Below are 19,172 nucleotides of genomic sequence, written 5' to 3'. Positions count from 1 at the left end.
CCCCCCCCCCCCCCCCCCCCAAAAAAAAGTTTTTAGTGATGTTGTTTCTTTAGCAAATGTTAGGTTTGTTGTGTTCCGTTGACCTGCAGTTATTTGTTTTCCTTTTGTTCCCCCAAAAAGGTCGTAAAAGTTAAAGATAGTGTTATTTTCACGAACTCTTCCATTAATTGTAAGTTTTTGTTGGTGACGTTCCAACTTTATAGAAAACACACCGCAATGGTAAGGTTTCGTTTGGTTTGCTGCTCATAAAGTTAGTTTGTTGGCTGGAGGAGCCCCGGGTCTCTCCTAAAGATGGTGATTGCGATTATATACGGGAATAGAGACCTAATTTTAGGTGTAGGTGGGAGAATAAGCTGCGTTTTGTGGTTTTTGATTTTGTTATTTGGGATGATGACTTTTTCGGAAAATGTTTCTCATGGGTCTATCTCTTCTCTTCATTTTGTCCCTTGACGTTTCTCTTTACTCTATTCCTCCTGCCTGGTTAGATATCAGGTGAAGAAAGAAACTACTGGTCTCAATAGATTTAGTTTACAATTTTGATTAATTATATTGTTTAATTTCTTTGATTTTAAAGACCAGATCTCCGTTTCTCTGACGGCATTGGTTCTCTCGTTTCAAATTCTATTGTTTAGTCTCCATACTTCTCCCAATAAAATAAAATAAAGTGTAAGGTTTATCGTCCTGCTAGTATACTTGTGAAACTCAAGTATTTTAGGACTTATGGGATGAATGATGAATCCATCGATGTTATACCCAAGGTATAGCATTCCATAATGTACTGATTATGGATTTTATTCATGTGCTTACAGGAAAATAATATGCCTATTTTTCTCAAGAGTAAGGATGTAGTTTGCGGGGATATTGAACTGATCGTTGAATCGGTCAGAACACCATGCCAAAACAAAGAGTACGGATGCAATGAAAGAGTGGATTGTGTGAGGAATAATGACCATGAAGGGACATGCATGTATGCACCATGTGCTTGCCCACTTCCAGGGTGCAATTTTGTCAGTTCTTTCTACCAGTTGTCCCTGCACTTCAGTACCAAGCATTGGGACTCGGGAAGGCGTTTCAGGTACAAGAGCGAGTTCGCTGTTTCCCTGAAGATGAACGAACAAGTTCTTGTTCTCCAAGCAGAAGATGATGGCACTCTTTTTCTCCTCAACAAGGGTATTGAAAGCATCGGGCACACCGTAATGCTAACCTGCATCGCACCAAGTTCTTCAAAGAGAAGGTTCATGTATGATCTCGTGTTGAAACGAGGAAGCAGCTCTCTCAGATTAAATTCACTTGCAGAGTGTTTCCCGGGGAGGGTTGAAGGTTTTCCGCAGATGGATTTTTTCTTTGCTCCATATCGCTTTCTCGATTCAACTGGCCAGCTTAACCTGGATGTTTGTATACGTAATTGTGAGGAAGAACTGAGTGGTGATTATTCTTGATTTTGTAAATCAATGTGCTGCAAAAATCACTGGCATGAAACCCCTTTCGCCCATTCGCCCCCAAGTTTTGCATGATGGCGTTCTTCGAATATGATCCTGAATTCTGAGGCCTTAAGTCTCGTCTCGCAGGGAGATCCATAGAAGCAGCAAACTGATAATTGTTATAATCTACTAGTGTGGTAGAAGAATAGAAATAGAGTACAGTAATTGATCTTGTTTTTTGCTTGCTAGTCGACTCCTCTGCTTAGTTGAGTTTAGTTGCACATGTCATTGCCTCCGCAAAGTCGGGCAATCTGATTGTAGAATAACAAAAGTGGGCGGACTACTATGAGTTTGTTCGGTTATATTTTTGAGTTATGGTAACTTGAGTGTAGATCTTGAGTTGAAATTGTAACTTGAGTTTGTGTTTGGATGTGCACATTTGAGTTATGGTTTGAATTGAGAATCTATTTGAATTTGTGTTTAGGTGAGTCAAAACTTGAATTTGTATTTAGATAGTATTATAATAAAAACTCAATGGTGATAAAAAATTTTAATAGAGTATATGGATGTGGTTTTATTCATCTTTTCGTTGTGAACGCATAAAAAAAATCATCTCAATCAAAATTAAAACGAAAAAGTTAGGGTGTTTTTAAAAATAGAAAAAATACTATTTAAAAAGTGAATTCAATGTAATTACAAGCTTAATTCATTTATAATTATTGAAAAGGGATAAAATAAATAAAGTGAAGGTAAAAAGAAAGACAAAGTTAAGAAAATTTAACTGCGTTATAATTTTAGTTTCATTACTCCTTTGGTATAAAAAAAAACCTGACTCTACCCTTGTCTATAAATCAAGAGCGCAAGAGATAATTTTAAAATTCGGGGCATTTCGATTTCAGAAAAAATTCATGAAATTTATCCTAGGTTAAAATGTGTAGTGCCAAATTGACATTGATATGTTGAAATATTTACTCAGTCATATCGTTAGTCAAAATTATTGTGATCAAAAGTTGATAAGCGTTTTCCCTTTAAAAATAAAAAACTTCAAGACTTTGATATATATATATATATTTCTACAAGTGACTAAAAATTTCAATAAATCAACAACGTCGAATGGAACCTTTATATATGAAAGATTTTAGGTTAATTTCATTATTATCATTATTATTTTTATTGTTATTATTAATATTATTTGCTATTGTTTTCGTTCCTCAACTCCTATTTCAACTTTACCCTTAGTCTCACATTTAATAGATTTAATGCACAATTCTTATATATAAGGATCCTTAATACTGTTAGTTTCTGAATTTTAAGTATTGTGATATTTCAGTCTGTGAACTTTAATTTTAATATATTAGTTCTTAAATTTTTAATTTTTAACAATTTTAGTCGCTAACATTAAAAGTAACATCATTATCGATCATATCTAAAAATTTTACATAAATAGTTATAATAAGTACAAAATAATATTTTTGTTTTCAAAAGGTTTTAATAATAACAAATACAAAACTTTAGATGTAACCCAACTCTTTTTATAAGATTTTAAGTTATTATGTGATGAAGAACATATTATTTTTGTTAAATATGGGAAATCATTCATCAATTTTAGCGTTAAAGAATAAAATTATCAGAAAATGAAAATTGAGGAAGCAAATATATCTACTTATTATAAAAGCTGTAATCGGATAATGCTTTCTCCTTCTCTCACTTGGGGGCCGTTTCGTTCTGTTTCTTGGTTTGTTTATTTATTTATTTTTACTTTTATTTCTTTTATTTATGTTAGATAGACAATACATATAAATGTAACATAATATATATAAAGAATGCAAAACATTAGTTGTGAAAGGACTTAGAAAGGAAATAAACTTTGGAGTGAGATAATTATTTATAAGAGTCATATTGAAAAATTGATAAAAAAAATGAAATAAACTCAATAATACTAAAATAGTTATATATAATTCTCTATAATTTTTCTATACCAAATCTTATTTTAATCTATAATTTTTCTCTTAACTCAAATATATGTAATCTTATTCAACTCTTATATAAGATGTGACAATGACAATTTTATCTAAAAACTCATTTATTTGTAGGGATCCACTTTAAATAAGTAGGAGAAAACCCCGTTGAAACGGATTTAGAGAACCAGTCGCAGGTCGTGAGGCGAAGCGGATTTAAAGATCCTCGACCTTATTCTATATAGTCCCGCCCCGTTTAATTATATCATGTTTTTAAGTAAATATATTATGTATAATATGTTATAATATACATTACTAAGTATAATATATTATATAATATATGAAAATTTAAAATAACATTTTTTTTATTTTTAACTTAAAATTAATAAATTATTTATTTTTTATAATAAAAATAACTAATCAGATAAATAGAGCACTACAAGTATCTTAAATTTATGATGAGAAATCCGTCTAATACTCCTCTAATTTATGTGGATTAATAAGATAAAGATGATGAGTAATTTTATTCGCGGGACTAATTAGTGAAAAGATTATGTAAACGTTTAGTTCATAAATTTAAAATTATGATTTTGAACCATTCTCATTTTACGTATATTTTTTTATAAAAAAAATATTATAAAAAATCATAAATCATAATAACAAACGTCCCTACCTTACTCCAAAAACGCCACATTGCCACTCTACATGCGCGGAGCGCGTAACTAGTAAAAGTAAACAGTAAGGATAAAAAACTCAAAGTTCACGCCCAAATACTTCTTATGAAACATCTGAATTTGTTTTTCTTTTTTGATTCTTCTGGGGGAAAAAAAATTTGGATATTGTTACTGGCTATTCTGTGATTTTGATTGTTCTTTTTAATCTTGAAGAAAACAATGGACGTGGAGACAGTGAAGACCAAATCCCTGACTTCCCTCAATTTCGAGACTTCTGTTTTCAAGAAGGAGAAGGTCAACCTCGCTGGCCACGAAGAGGTCTCTCTCTCTGCTATAACCCAGAAAGATTTTTTTTTTTTTTAAATTCTTTCAATTTTGAGAAATGCATGCATTTCGTTTGGTCAAACTAGATATTATAAGTTTCATTTTGGTGCTGTTTTTATGGTGGAGTGAATTGATCAGACTGATCAGGCTCTATTTATTTAACTGTTACTAGTGTAAAGACTGTAATTGCGTATGAAATTCCATTGTAAAATGTATTATTCTGAAGGGTTGTCTTTATATTGCAGTATATTGTGAAAGGAGGGAGAAATTTGTTCCCTTTGTTGCCCAATGCATTCAAGGGTATTAAGCAGATTGGAGTTATTGGTTGGGGTTCTCAGGTGAATTCTCTCTCAAAAGTATTTTTCTTTATGTATATTAACTTAGTTGACCTGTATTTACATGATTGATGTTCTCTGGTCTACATTTCACTTTATATTTGATCCTGTTAAGCTTGACTTTTTTTTTTTTTGTGTGTGTGTATAATTTTGCTACATTTTTCAATGCATAATGGCTGTTATCATGAAGTAAACACTGGCCATTTGTTTCATATACTCAAACTCTGATTCTGCTATAATGTTTTCCTCTCGTAAAAATTTTGAAAAAATTTCAAACGTGAGAATCAAGAATCATGGTTTGAGTATACCTTCTAAATAGGCCTAATATTCTCATTTTAAGGGAGTCAGTTTTTTTATGTGAAATTTGTACTATTTGTTCAGGCGCCTGCTCAAGCTCAGAATCTGCAGGACTCTCTTGCTGAAGCAAAGTCTGACATTGTCGTCAAGGTGTTATTCTATTGTGTTTCAATATTCCTTTTGGTTTGAGGAAATGACTATAAGGAACCAACGATTCTTTCTTCTTAAAGAACCTATATCCTCCACACTAAATCAGCATTTGATTTTTTTTTGGGGCATAAAAATATGCCGTTTTGCTTATGTTTTGCCTTTTATTTCACAGATTGGGTTGAGGAAGGGATCCCACTCTTTCGCTGAAGCTCGTGCAGCTGGTTTCACCGAAGAGAATGGGACTCTTGGTGACATATATGAAACAATCTCAGGAAGTGATCTTGTTATGTTGCTCATTTCTGATTCTGCACAGGTCTGTTAATTTCACACCTTTTTTTGTTTTTGGAAAATGTCGTCTGAAACTATATCACGGTGAATGTAGTGATTATTTGCATGTACTTTTGACGTGATCCTTCTGATGATCGTTAATTTATTGATATTGGATGGTGATTTTGCTCGCAAATTTTTTTGATGAAAGGGGTGTAATTACCTGATGGTTGTATGATGCAGGCTGATAACTGTGAGAAAGTATTTTCCCACATGAAACCAAATAGCATCCTTGGGCTTTCCCATGGTTTTCTTTTAGGCCATTTGAAGTCGGAAGGACTAGATTTCCCTGAGAACATCAGTGTAATTGCTGTATGTCCAAAGGGTATGGGTCCGTCAGTGAGGAGGCTTTATGTCCAAGGAAAAGAGATAAATGGTGCTGGAATTAATTCTAGTTTTGCCGTCCACCAGGTTCTCTCTTTCTGTCTCTCTATTTCGGCCCCAATTTTTGGGTTGCCTTCTTTTATTCAACTGATCTTGAGTTTCTGATGAATTTCTATACAGGATGTTGATGGGAGAGCTACTGATGTTGCGTTGGGCTGGTCGGTTGCCCTTGGTTCTCCTTTCACGTTTGCCACTACACTAGAGCAGGAATACAAGAGTGACATTTTTGGCGAGCGTGGTAGATCGATTTGCTCCTTATTTCATTCTCCCCCCTCCCGGCCACTACATATGATGCCTGACACTGCTATGCATTGTTGATAGGTATTTTACTTGGAGCTGTCCACGGTATTGTGGAGTCCCTATTTAGAAGGTACACGGAAAACGGAATGAGTGAAGATCTGGCTTACAAGAACACTGTTGAGTGTATCACCGGAATCATATCAAAAACCATCTCAACTAAGGTTGTGCTTTAACCTTGCATCCTTGGATTTCGCCATGAATGTTGTTAAATTGTTTCTTTTAACAGGGAATATTGGCTGTATACAACTCCTTGTCTGAACAAGGCAAAAAAGAATTTGAGGCTGCTTACAATGCCTCATACTATCCTTGCATGGAAATCTTGTACGAGTGTTACGAGGATGTAGCCAGTGGTAATGAGATCCGTAGTGTTGTCTTGGCAGGGCGGCGATTTTATGTATGTCTATCTATACTCTCATGATCAAATGCCACTAAATGTGTGCTAAACTTTTGATTGTACTCCTAAATTTTGGACAGGTTGGATAAATGTGGTCGTATATTTATTTTATCATCTAACTTAATCTGAAAAACACCTTTATTATATTCTAGGAAAAGGAGGGTCTACCATCTTTCCCCATGGGTAAAATTGATCAAACAAGAATGTGGAAGGTTGGTGAGAGAGTACGATCAACCCGGCCTGCAGGTGACCTAGGACCGTTGTACCCTTTCACAGCTGGTGTTTATGTTGCCGCAATGATGGCCCAGGTATTGATTTCCGTTTCAGATGGTTTGGTAATTTGGTGTCAATATTGTCTTGAATGGAACTTGTATTCTAACAAGTACTGAGTGATGATGCTTTACAATTAAATGATCGGTTCCTGTCTAATTAATAATTGTAACTTATGGTATCTTTGACATTAAACCGCACCCTTTTGAGTCCTTATTATACAAAATTCTTATGGCTTAATTCAAGTGAGGTAGTGTGATGATCTAATTTTGTGTCTAATCGTTGTCTTCATGGTGGCGTGATATTGCAGATTGCGATCTTGAGGAAGAAAGGGCACTCATACTCGGAGATCATCAACGAAAGTGTGATCGAGTCGGTGGATTCACTGAATCCCTTCATGCATGCTCGTGGAGTATCTTTCATGGTTGATAATTGTTCAACAACAGCTCGTTTGGGATCGAGAAAATGGGCTCCACGCTTTGATTACATCCTTACTCAACAGGCCTTTGTCACAGTGGACAACAACGTACCCACGAAGCAGGACCTCATCGGAAACTTCTTGTTGGATCCAGTTCATGGTGCAATCGAAGTATGTGCTCAACTGAGACCCACCGTTGACATTTCAGTACCCCAAGATGCAGATTTCGTGAGGCCCGAATTGCGCAAGCCCCGCAATTTAAGCTAAAGTACCTTTCTTAGCTAAGGTGACGTTTGTTTCAAGGGTTTTACCTGGTATAAGATCATGGTTCTTAGTTCTGCTACAGTGTTTTTTCTAAAAAATTTGAATTTCAAAAATCAGAATCATGAATTATGATTTTGAATTCATGAATTAAACGTCACCCAATTATGTTTTAGCACAAGTGGTTATAAATCTAGTGGTGTTCTTTAGACTTCTCTAGGTGAACTGATGGTTTTTGTTATGCTGGCGGCGGTACCTATTAATTTCAAAGGTTCAAGGTACATTTGTAGGACGTTTGAACACATAGCTATCTAAATCAACGTGGAATAATAATCTAAACATGATGTTCACATTTTCAGAGAGTGTTGTGACAAACGAGAAACGTAATCGAATGCGGTTTCTATGTTTTTCGCTACATGCGTGGCCTAATCATGGGTAGATTTGAATTGCTCGGTTTAATTGTTTACTATACTTGTGAACATGTGGATGGAGTTAGAGGGGGGTTAGACAATATCATTGTTAAATTTGTATTATAGTTTGTTTTAAAAAATTATGGAGTATAAATCCATGCTAACAAACAGGATACATAACCATTAAACACTCGTCAATATATATATATATATATAAAGTTAGTATCCTAGTATTATAGAACTTATAGTAGCACTAACGTATTATATAATTAGAAATTTAAAATTAAAAAGATGTTCTTTAATTTATGAATTCATAAAAAATAAAAAAAAAATTAATTAGAGCAATTTAATAAATTTCAACCAGGTGCCAAATGCATGCGACAGAGCATAGTCAAGATACTTTGCTGTATGCTCACTCATAAACCTAGTACAGGTACAAATTTGAAGCGGGAAGTGGGCAAATTAGAATTTAAAATAAAAGTATACCAACCACACGGTACAAAATTGAAAATTGCTTACCGTCAGTATCCTTGATGAATACTTGTGATCTAAGATAGTAGTATCCAAGTATTTGATTTGTGGCCAAAGAATTTATTGAATCGGATATTATATAGCATTAATCCAAGAACAATATTATGATTTTTTATTTATTTTTTAAGAAAATGGTAATTACTAAAGGGCCATGGCAAAACTACCGACAATGTGACAAATAATTGAAATTGTCAAGTTATTACAATTAATGATCCTTATATGAACGTACTTCGATCTAGGGATATTAGTGTAAACTAATCCTTTTAAAATTATATTTTCAGTTAAATTATTTTCGTTAAATTAAATGTCCCTTTATAAAAAAAGTTAAAACACAATTGAGTAGGAGGTAACACATCGGTTAACCTTTAGTAAATCAATGACTAACTACCAATATATTTTCTATCTTCTTCCCCCATCTTCCCCACCGCCGCCTTGCCTCTACCATTGCTGCCACCGAGAAGTCGCCCACTCTTCTCATCACCCTTGTTGGAGCCCCCACACTGGAGATCTCCTCTATGATGGGGTGATTAAACCGGACCTAGAATTGGGTGTTACAAAGACACAGGGCTAGGCAATTGATCAAGAATTATAAAGAAAACAATGTGAGACAGTGAGAGTTCAAAAAGGAAAAGACACGTTTCGTGAGAATATATTAGAATTCGACATTGTTAAGTGGACAACAATCTCATCAGTATTACGTAAGAAATGTTAGCGTCACTTTTTTTGATACTTTTTTTATCATTCTCTGTATTCACTGTTTAGTACGTGCACTTCAATTATCTCATTTTTTATTTAAATAATAATATGTCATAGAGTCCACGTATTAAATAATAAATGCTAAGAGTGACAAAGAGAGTGACAGAAATAGTGATGTTAATATTTCTATTATTTTTCACTGGCTTCTACGCATCTCACGTAGCAAAACTCTATGATAAAAGAGAAGATTCCTCTCATCATTTGCGGGAGTGAGGTGATAAACATAGATGATGGGAAAAAAGGGAATCAAAAAAATATTAAAAACTAAAAGGTGCAAGACATTTTAAAAACTAAAAGGTGCAAGACATTTTTTGAATTAGGGTGCTAAAAGTAAAACCCCACCACCTCTACCTCTCTCAATATTTCTTGGACCAATATATCTTTTCTAGAAATCATAGTTGTAAGTCGTAAGCATCAAATATTTTAGCTTGCTCCAAAAAAAAAAAAAAATCCTCCTGCAAAATTGATGACAAAAATGTCAAACTTCTGCTCTTTTTTTTTTTTTTTTTTTTTTTGAATCCCAAGATTTAATATCTTTGATAGATATGATAATGCACTTTTTGGTTTAATACGATTCAAGTTTTATTAGTACGTTTCACTACAAAGCTAACTGGAAAAATTAGCTTTAAACTTCAGAGTTGGAAATTAAGACCAAAAAAAGATATCAGCACTACTCCTAACAGAAGCTTCCTTTGTCATCCTCAAACTTTACGTTACTCTAAAAAGTTAATAAATAAATCATTCTCCTTTCAGGCATAAAGTAAGTAATTTCTAGTTTGATGCTTCCATTATCATTATCTTATATTGTTAATATAAGTAGCGGCGACAAGCGGCAAAGACCGGCCAATTATTGACCATTAAATAAACATGATATAATATATATGTATATATATATATATTTTTTTTTTTTTTTTCTTATATATATTCTCTTCTTCACTTTTTTCTTTTTTCTTTTTTGTTTTCCTTACACTACTTTACAAGCCTTTTAAAAAAAGGAAAAAGGAAAGAAAGAAAGAGAGAAGATTGTTAATCAAAGATTATAGTACTAATTCTTAGAGTCAAAAAAAGAAAAACACCCCGAATATTAATTAGACTTGCGTTTAGCCATAGCCTTTTCTAGTCGATCACAATATTAATAGGACTTTTAGTCAAGTTTTTTCATCACCACTTACTACTTTTAAATGTTAAATTTTTTAAAAAAACCTTAAACTTCATTTTACATTTTTGTCTACATCAAATATGCGTCCTCTTAAAAGTTGTAACTAAAGAACTCTAATCACAAGAAATGGGGTTAATTATTCACTTGCATCACGAATTAAGTTCTTTTTCTTAGGGGAAAATGGAGAAAGTTTCATTAAGGGAATTCAAACAAAATCAAATCAGAAATCATATTCTTTGTCCTATTTTAATCCCCAAACTTCATAATGCTATAAATTGCACCCTAAAGATCATACTTCTTGTATTACGTATGGCTCTTCAGTCAAAATAATAATAATAATAAAAAATATCTAACAACTAGCTACGTAACTAATCATGTAACACATATGCTCGTACTTAATAAAAGGTGTTTTAAGTGAATCATGCTAAATAAATTTCAAATAAGAAAAAAATAAAATATATAAAAATATTTATACATGAGAGCTCGTTAATTAGGTAAAGAAATATATGTGAGGGTTAATTTTATTTAAATTCATCTGAAAGGTTTTATAATTAGTCTAAAATACCCTTCATTGACATGTAATATGCAGTTTACATGGTTAATCTTGTTGGCTTGTTAATGACTTCTTTTGAGCTTGAGGAGCAATTTTTAACATAAGTTGAGACTCCAAAATTCTGATATATATATATATATATGGGATCATAATTCAAGGGCTAAATTAAAGTAAGCCTGGCAGTAACTAACCTTCTTTATCTAATTTATTCCGTTCATTTGTGGTGGGGTACAAGGAACTTATTCCTCCTCTCAAATCCCTAAAGATCTTGTCCCCCGTTTTATACTTTTTCACCCGCCAATCAAAGATATTATTCATATAATTTCTGTAGGGTTTTGATTTGTGAATGGCAGTAACGAATGACAAAATCTTGTTTTCATGGGGCATTTGATTTGCACATTTGCGCTTTGAATTTGTAGGGTTTTGACAATTTACTGCTCTCTAAACTTCTAATTTTGAGAATTTTTTTCCCAATTTATAAAGCTGTTGCAATGTGTTTTATTTGAATGACTGTTTGACGTGAATCTCTCAATCACTTAACACAATTTATCATCATCAATTTAAGGTACATGCACCAGCTTTATAAGTTAGGGAGCAAGTTACCGAAAATTAGAAGTTTAGACGACAAGTTACAGTAAATTCAGAGGGCAAAATTTGCAAAATTAGTACTCTCTTTTAGTCAACTTATGTGGTACCTGGCCCAACTGCTTGTGATATTGGTTTCTTTTCTTCTACTTTTTTTATCATAAGAAAATTATTAAACTCTCTCTTAAAAAGTGCATGATCTGAATTTTTACTCATTATTAATATCTTTTTGTTAATATAGTTATTTAACTAAAAAAATGTGTTAATCAAGAGTAAAGGGTAAAAATCAAGACCCAAGCACTATTAAAGAGTATTTGTCAAGATTTCTTATATATAAAACCCTACTAAAGTTTATTTTAAACAATTTAACTATAATTATCAACTTCGAATAATACAATAGTTTTTAACTAGATTAGGTGCCAAAACCATAAATATTAATTAGAAAATTAGAACTCTGGTCCATAATCATAATAATAACAATAACAATAACAGCAATAATAATAATAGAACTCTTTATATATGGTGTCCGTATTAAATAGAAAAAAAATTGGTGGCGCGTCGTAAAAATAAAACTGTAAATACCTTTTCTCTCGATCTCTTGAGTACACAAATTATAGTAATTGTGTATAGTAGTAAAATCTTTATATATAGCACAAAAACGTCTAAGATATCTCAGGGCCGTAACAACGTAATGTAACTCATTTAAAGATTTTAAATTACAATAATGTTATTGGGGGGGTCAAATGTAGGCCTTGGAGAGTTCTACTCTAGTAGAACAACTTCCGTACATACAATATATAATTAAGTACGTAGATGTGGAAAAATCTTCACATTATGGAACAAGCATTCACATTATCATCACTGAAGAGGGAGGCCATATTCTCCTCAGCTACATTGGCTGCCGGAAAAGCGTGAACGACGTTTCGCACGTGGCCCGCCGGCGCCCTCTTGTCGTAGGCGCCGGAGACGAAAGGGTAATGCACCAAATGCTGAGGAATGTATGGCCAAAATTCAGCTTTCTTGCCTGTTCTGTTTACCCTCTTTAACACCTTGTTTGCCTCCACAAACCCACTAACCGTCACCTTGCTTTGTTTTCGGTTCACCTCCACGGATTTTACTCCTAAAATACATGGTTCAAAGAGAAAATGTCAAAATGATTTTAGTTTCTAATTAATAATAGAAAAATATTATTCCGTTTTCTAATTAATATAATCAGGCTTTAGAAGCAAAAAGATTTGACTGCGGAAAAAAAATTTTCTCCTATGTTGAATTTATTTATATAAACGCATATATAGTACGTATATTTATTTTTAAAATGAAACTTTCTGCAGTGGAAAGATTCACCTTGTGTTTGACTTAAAATGCTTTCTTGTCCTCTGACATTTCAGGGAGAAAAAAAAAAAAAAAAACCAAGAGAGAAAGTAAAAAGAAGAAGAAGAAGAAGAAGAAAAAAAGAACGTACTAGAAAACAGAAATCATGAGTATCCTATGCGCATGTTTGTAACTTCGTTTTTAATCTTAACATGATGTTATAATATATACTTTTTGGTATATAGACCTTCTTGGATTTAGCATTTCCCCATATATAGCCATAAAGACTTATTTTTATTTTTTATAATGGATTGGACTTTTTTTTAGCATTTTAACATCATAAAGACTTTAATATGTTCGTTTAGAACACTTTCTATGCTAGAGATGCTTTTTTCCTCTCTCCCTTAAAATGCTATAAACTACTTTTCTTAGTTTTTTTTTTCTTTTTTTTTTGGCTGGAAAAATTACTTTTCTTTTAGTTTATATATGGTTTATTCTTTAGTATCTCTTGCTATTTCAAACATAAACAAAATAATCATTTGAAGAAAGGAAAAGGAAACAAAGAGAGGCTCACTAAGAAAAGTACCTCTCATGGACTTTACAGCGTTCTTGATTTTTCTTTCGCAGCCATCACAGTCCATTTTGACTTTGATTTCAACTGTCTGAAAAATTGAAATAAATAAATCAACAAACAGAAGAAAATATATTATAAGTACGAATAGCAAAGTAATAGAAAATGATCATAGACTTCTATATTATTGATTATTTAAAGAGAAAATAAGGCTTATAAATAATGATCAGCAATTAGAGGCATACAAGAAGGCTGTGGTGTAACACATACCTGCATTGGCTTACGCTTCCTCCTTGTGCTGATAACAGTGCAAAAGTTAGGGAGATAATCAAGAGCTCCCATTTTTGTCTCTTAATTTTTAAGGAGAGAGAGAGAGAGAGAGAGAGAGAGAGAGAGAGAGAGAGAGAGAGAGAGAGAGAGAGAGAGAGAGAGAGAGAGAGAGAGAGAGAGAGAGAGAGAGAGAGAGAGAGAGAGAGAGAGAGAGAGAGAGAGAGAGAGAGAGAGAGAGAGAGAGAGAGAGAGATGTGGCGAAAACATAGTGCGAAGTGGAAGTTGGTATCCTTATTTATGTATGAGAAGGAAGTTGCTCTTTAATTTGGACGTAAACAGGGTATGTTTGCCAAAACTTAAACAGTGTCTTGAAAAAGATAAAATAAATTATAGCTACCGAAAGTAATATTATGAAAATGGCAGGAAATTCAGAAACCCTACTCCTGTCGCTCTAAATTATAAAAGAGGAATGCTCCTTTTGGCATCTGCGTCTAAATTATAGTACATTATTTATAAAGTCATTTCAGATCCATGAAGTATACATTTTCTTTTTCTTTTACTTTTTTTTTTTTACCCCTTCGTCTATTTATAAGAGACACACAATATAATTGCCTCCTTTCTTTTCTTTTTTTTTTTCCCCATAAAAGTAAATGGCAGAGAAAAAACTAACTAGCATAAGAGAGAGAAAACACATCTATTCGGTTTTTATTAATAAAAAGTAGAAGTAAAAAAAATTTCTAAAAATTAAACGGCTACCAACTCGTAAAAAGCATGAAGCCAAGAACAACAAAACAAGAAAAATAAGAGACACAACCACTAGGGTGTTTTGCCTTTTCCATTGCTTAATTCTACCATAATTTAAATGAAGAAGAAATTATTTTCATTCCACTTGTGATCTATACAAAATTAGGGTGTATTTAGGGCACCGTGTTGTATTTTATTGTTCTATATTTTCATTCCACTTGTGATCTATACAAAATTAGGGCGTATTTAGGGCACCATGTTGTATTTTATTGTTCTATATTGTATTGTATTGTTGCATATTGTATCAAGTACTTTTATTCAATATCGGATGGGCCTTTGCATCGTATTTATATTGTATTGCATGATATGATGTTTATTGACTTAGGTCCAAAGTAGAAAGTATCATTCCAATAGCATGCGTGTGGTGTGATAAGTATAATTCTGTCAGAATGATATAAAGATCATTTGAAACTCTTTTTGAAATATGGTGATATGAAGTCTATCTACAAACTAAACTAAAAGAGTCATGAGATATTATATGGATGAATTTTTTACGGGCTTAACTATTGTATTTTTGTATAAAGATAGTTTTCAAAAAGTCTTGGTGGTTGAAATGACTAACTTGTCATATTATATTAAACAAATCTATGATGTAGCATTCGTAAATTTTTTATACTATTGTCTTATCATACAACTATCTTAATTTCACTAATTTTCTCCACTTATATATAAGATTTCAATAATGTATATATAGTTTAGTGTAATTTTCTAGCTAAGTTTAGGGATATTTTAGTGGCATTCTATAACTAAATTTAGTTCAAAGCAGTTGAATTACAGTTAATTCAGATGATGCTACTCGTGAAAAGCTCCAGGAAGAGCTAGCTATAGGCCATCTTTTTCCCTTCATAGATCTTTCCTTTTCGATTTTAGTAAGGTTTTTAATGAGTTCTATTATTGTAGTTGATTTTTTCAACGTGTAGATTCTGCTTAGCCTTCTGGGATTAGTTTCTACTAGTAGTGAAGTATTTTTCTTATTGGGGAGTGTCATCCTTATGGGATTGTATGATTTTTCTACCATGTGATTAGAACTTCTGTATTTTTCTATTTTTCTTTTAATAAATTGTGTAAGATACTTGATATGGTAGGGGTTATTTGCTATTGGGTGCTAACCTAATTAAAATAAATTTTTTTTCTAATTTTTCTTGACGTTAGTTGTGCATTTCTTAGTGAAAATAAATAAACAAATAAAAAAGAATACTACAGAGAGAACCTCCTTATGGACCACTAAATAATTTCCAATATTCAGACTTCTTTGTTGACTAAATATATAGTCCAGTAACCAATACTCTTTATTCCACCGCCCATTAGGCTTTATGGTTTTGGGATAGAATCTGCCTAATTTATTCTGACCAATTAATGACCCGTTTAGTTTACTGATTCGAGTTGAGATGTGACTTTATGTGAGAGGTTTTTACTGTAGCAAAAAAAAAAGATGCGACTGTTTCTTATAGCTTTTTACTGTAATAAAACTCGAATTATAAACTCAAATCGGTGAAATGAAGGGCTTACAGTTCTTAATTGGAATAATTTGACCTTGTACAAAATAAGGAATTTGTATTATAGTCATAGCAGCATACAAAAACTCTCTTTTTTTTTTTAGAAACGAAAGATATTACCGTTTTTCCTTAAAAAAAATTAAAACCTTTTTATATTTCAGAAAGTTAAGCTTATCTAAGATCTGCAGAAAAAAATTTGTAACTCTTCACCATCTCTAATATAAATATTAACGTCAATTATATATTTCACATTAAAAAGTGTAATAATGATATATTTAATATGTTATTTTCATTCATATTCTATTTTTTAATCCTATTTCAAATGTTTTTTTTCATAATCATTAAGCTTTAAAAGTTATAAAAATAACATTTTAATTTCAAAATAACTAAAAATTAAAATATAATAATTAAATGGAAAAATAAACATATCAACTAACATCAATTAAATACATATATTTGGTAGCAAATTTAATATAATATAATACTCCCTGATCAGTTTAGTTAAATCCTATGTTTACCTAGTATTTTGATAATCTAAAATGTATTCGTTATGGTTTTAAACTCAAAATTATCCCTGAATTTTTCAAAAAAAAAAAAAAACCCTTTGATCAATGGTAAAATTATATTATGTGTTTCACAAATACCCTTAATGATTAACATTTAAACATTATATTAAATATTAATAGCTAAGAAATTAAATTTTAAAAAAAATGCAAAGCCTTCAATAAAATAAATTCTATTTAAAAAAAAAAAAATCTAAAACTCAATCGGTCAGACTGGGCCAATCCCATTGAGGATCTCGCCCCCTCACCATCCTACACTGGATCCTATCCTCACCATCTAAACACATTGGCACTTTTTTTTTTTTTCCCTTGATTTATTTAGTTTTAAAATTTATATTTTAAAAATTTTACATAATTAGTGCCTAAAATAGTAATTAAATAGTAATTGTTAAGCTTTTTTTTTTGGTATTTTAATAACTTTAATCATTTAAAGGTTTTTTTAACATTTTTGAAAGACATAAGGGATAATTTTAAGATAATCTGAAAATGTAGGGGATATTTTTTAGATTATCAAAACACACAAACAAATGTGAGATTTAGCTAAAACTAGATAGGTACTTTTTATATTTTTTCTATAAATAAAGTGACTTGTGAGCCAAATCCAAAAAAATGATTGATGAAATAATTCATAAGTCCCGCCGTACCTAAAAGTGAAGAGGTTTTTAAAGTGAAATATTGTTTACAACTTTCACGAAATTCAAATTAATTTTATCATACCAAAGACGATAAAATAAAAAGAAATCCCTTTTATGATTAATATTTGAGTAATGCTAGAGACACAAACTCAAATCCTAATTTTTATATACCAAATAATGTAGCACGTGAGTTGTCATCTTTTTCTAGGTAGATTTCTTATCATTAATTGACGTGGTAATATTTTAAAGACCTATTAATGTAAAAATGACAACTCACGTACCACATTAGTTGATACACAAAAGTTGAGATTTGAGTTGGTGTTACTAGCTTTATTCTTAATATTTTTTTCTCCATTTTTTTTACTTTCTTTTTTATTAGACGGAGTGTTGATGTACGTTTACCCTAGATTTTTTTTTTCCTTTATTGATTTAACTAAAGAATTGATATATAATATGCAAGAAGTAGGTATCACCATTTTATTTCTAAAGCAAACATGGGGTAAAAATGCTGAATGTTCGGCCCTAATTTAGGCTCGAAGTGGACTAGATATGTTTGTCGCCCATTACAGATGATTGAAACGGATGTGCGGTGATTATAAATGCTTTAAGGAATGTCTCTGCAATTTGTTCACAGTGGAAGCATTTCTCGTTAAATAAAAAAATTAGTAAGCTATTCTTCTTTTTTTTCTTTTTTTTTTCTTTTTTTTAATACAACGTGGCCTACCCAAATCCGACCCTACCAAACTCATTCAGAACCATTCCCAGTTCACGTGTGTTTTTTTTTTAGAGAAAACACTGTAGCGAGTCACGAATTATGATTCGAATTATAACACGAATCTTCGTACCAAACACCCAAATTAAGAGATCATAAGTAAATTATTCTCTTTTTTTGTTTCTTGAAGATGTTTATTTCCATAGAAAGTAGCAAAAATAGTTATCTCATGACTTCGCTCTTGACTAAAGCATCTTCAATACAAATTTCAATGTCATTGTTGTATTTTACATAAAAAAATAAAATATTGGTGTATGCTATATTTAGTGTCAGATTTAAAAAAAAAAACATATACAAAACTTAGCACCAACATAAATAACACTCGATTTATTAAGTTTCCTACTCAAATAAAAACATTTAGTATTAGCACATTAATTTCATGTTGCATTGAAAATGTTCTAGGATCCATAATGAGCTTGCATCACTAGATTTAAGTCCCCATCCAACTGATTCCACTTAATATATACTTAATTCTCTTTAAAAAAAAAAAAAAAAGAATAACGATTGCACTTTGTCCCTTTCACAAATTCTACTAGTCTTACTACCATAGGAAAAAAAGCTCGACGACCCTCTGAAAAGGTTAACTTATTTTGTTTAACGAAATTTTAAGCACCAAAAAATAAATATTACTAATAATAATAAGGAGAATGTAGTAAATAATAGATTTACGCGGTAAAAATAACGTAAGTGATAAAAAGTCTTAAAAAATCTTTTATGTCGAAATTTATTTTTACTAGTCGTAAAAGGAAAATTTACGTAAAAAAGAAAATGTTTTTATTAGTCGTAAATGAACTATTTACGTGGTAAATAATTCCTTTACCTGTAAATTGCTATTTACTTTAAATAGTTTTAAAACATATTATATACTTAATTTAGTTTTAAAAATTTTACTATTTACTATAATTTCCTTAATAATAATAATAATAATAATAATAATAATAATAATAATGATAATAATAATTATTATTATTATTGAACAAATTCTTTTCAGTAATGTCTAGAAAGAAGTTGAAAAAAGATTTGAGCTTTGATTAGATATTCAAAAATTTCGATGGCATTAGTCAATCTTCAACAATTATATTACAGCAAAAAGACGCAGAAGATTTCCCTTAAGTTTTTTTCGTTTCACTTTCTCGAGAGCCAAACAGAGAATAAAAAAAAAAAAAAAAGAAACTCGAAATCAAGAAACAACCAACCTTATTGACAATTTGCTCTGCGACGCCCAACCAAAACTTTTCACACG

General features: G+C 31.5%; 3 protein-coding genes across 3 annotated transcripts in view; 2 read left to right on the top strand and 1 right to left on the bottom strand.

The window, feature by feature from the left end:
- The window catches only part of LOC21409759, a 7,436-nt gene extending 5,645 nt beyond the window's left edge, over positions 1-1,791 (top strand). Inside the window, exon 9 of the mRNA XM_024173787.1 lies at positions 810-1,791. Coding sequence (XP_024029555.1) covers positions 810-1,439 — 630 coding nt within the window. The 3' untranslated portion in view covers positions 1,440-1,791. The remainder of the gene's footprint in view (positions 1-809) is intronic.
- A 2,367-nt stretch (positions 1,792-4,158) lies between these two features.
- LOC21409758 (ketol-acid reductoisomerase, chloroplastic) lies at positions 4,159-7,912 on the top strand. The gene is made up of 10 exons (XM_010110634.2): positions 4,159-4,371; positions 4,623-4,715; positions 5,094-5,159; positions 5,332-5,472; positions 5,670-5,897; positions 5,991-6,108; positions 6,192-6,331; positions 6,397-6,564; positions 6,717-6,872; positions 7,145-7,912. Exons 1-10 carry the CDS (start codon positions 4,273-4,275, stop codon positions 7,517-7,519), a joined length of 1,584 nt encoding a protein of 527 aa, XP_010108936.1. The 5' UTR covers positions 4,159-4,272; the 3' UTR covers positions 7,520-7,912.
- Positions 7,913-12,189: 4,277 nt separating this feature from the next.
- On the bottom strand, positions 12,190-13,769 carry LOC21409757 (heavy metal-associated isoprenylated plant protein 21). The gene is made up of 3 exons (XM_010110633.2): positions 13,660-13,769; positions 13,405-13,480; positions 12,190-12,627 (listed from the first exon to the last, which is right to left on the bottom strand). Exons 1-3 carry the CDS (start codon positions 13,729-13,731, stop codon positions 12,335-12,337), a joined length of 441 nt encoding a protein of 146 aa, XP_010108935.1. The 5' UTR covers positions 13,732-13,769; the 3' UTR covers positions 12,190-12,334.
- Between the last annotated feature and the right edge of the window lie 5,403 nt (positions 13,770-19,172).

This window comes from Morus notabilis, unplaced genomic scaffold (assembly GCF_000414095.1).
Source record: "Morus notabilis unplaced genomic scaffold, ASM41409v2 Scaffold518, whole genome shotgun sequence".
NCBI lineage: Eukaryota > Viridiplantae > Streptophyta > Magnoliopsida > Rosales > Moraceae > Morus > Morus notabilis.
Note: the sequence above shows the minus strand (reverse complement) of the source record. Positions and strands in the feature narration are given on the sequence as shown.

Bases quoted from the DNA above. Each gene is read 5' to 3' on its own strand.
- LOC21409758 (XM_010110634.2), top strand. From the start codon at position 4,273: ATGGACGTGGAGACAGTGAAGACCAAATCCCTGACTTCCCTCAATTTC. The intron at 5,160-5,331 runs GTGTTATTCTAT...TTTATTTCACAG, and splicing joins AGTCTGACATTGTCGTCAAG to ATTGGGTTGAGGAAGGGATC. The intron at 6,109-6,191 runs GTAGATCGATTT...CATTGTTGATAG, and splicing joins TGACATTTTTGGCGAGCGTG to GTATTTTACTTGGAGCTGTC.
- LOC21409757 (XM_010110633.2), bottom strand. From the start codon at position 13,731: ATGGGAGCTCTTGATTATCTCCCTAACTTTTGCACTGTTATCAGCACA. The intron at 13,481-13,659 runs GTATGTGTTACA...TCAATTTTTCAG, and splicing joins GGAAGCGTAAGCCAATGCAG to ACAGTTGAAATCAAAGTCAA. The intron at 12,628-13,404 runs GTACTTTTCTTA...CATGTATTTTAG, and splicing joins CGCTGTAAAGTCCATGAGAG to GAGTAAAATCCGTGGAGGTG.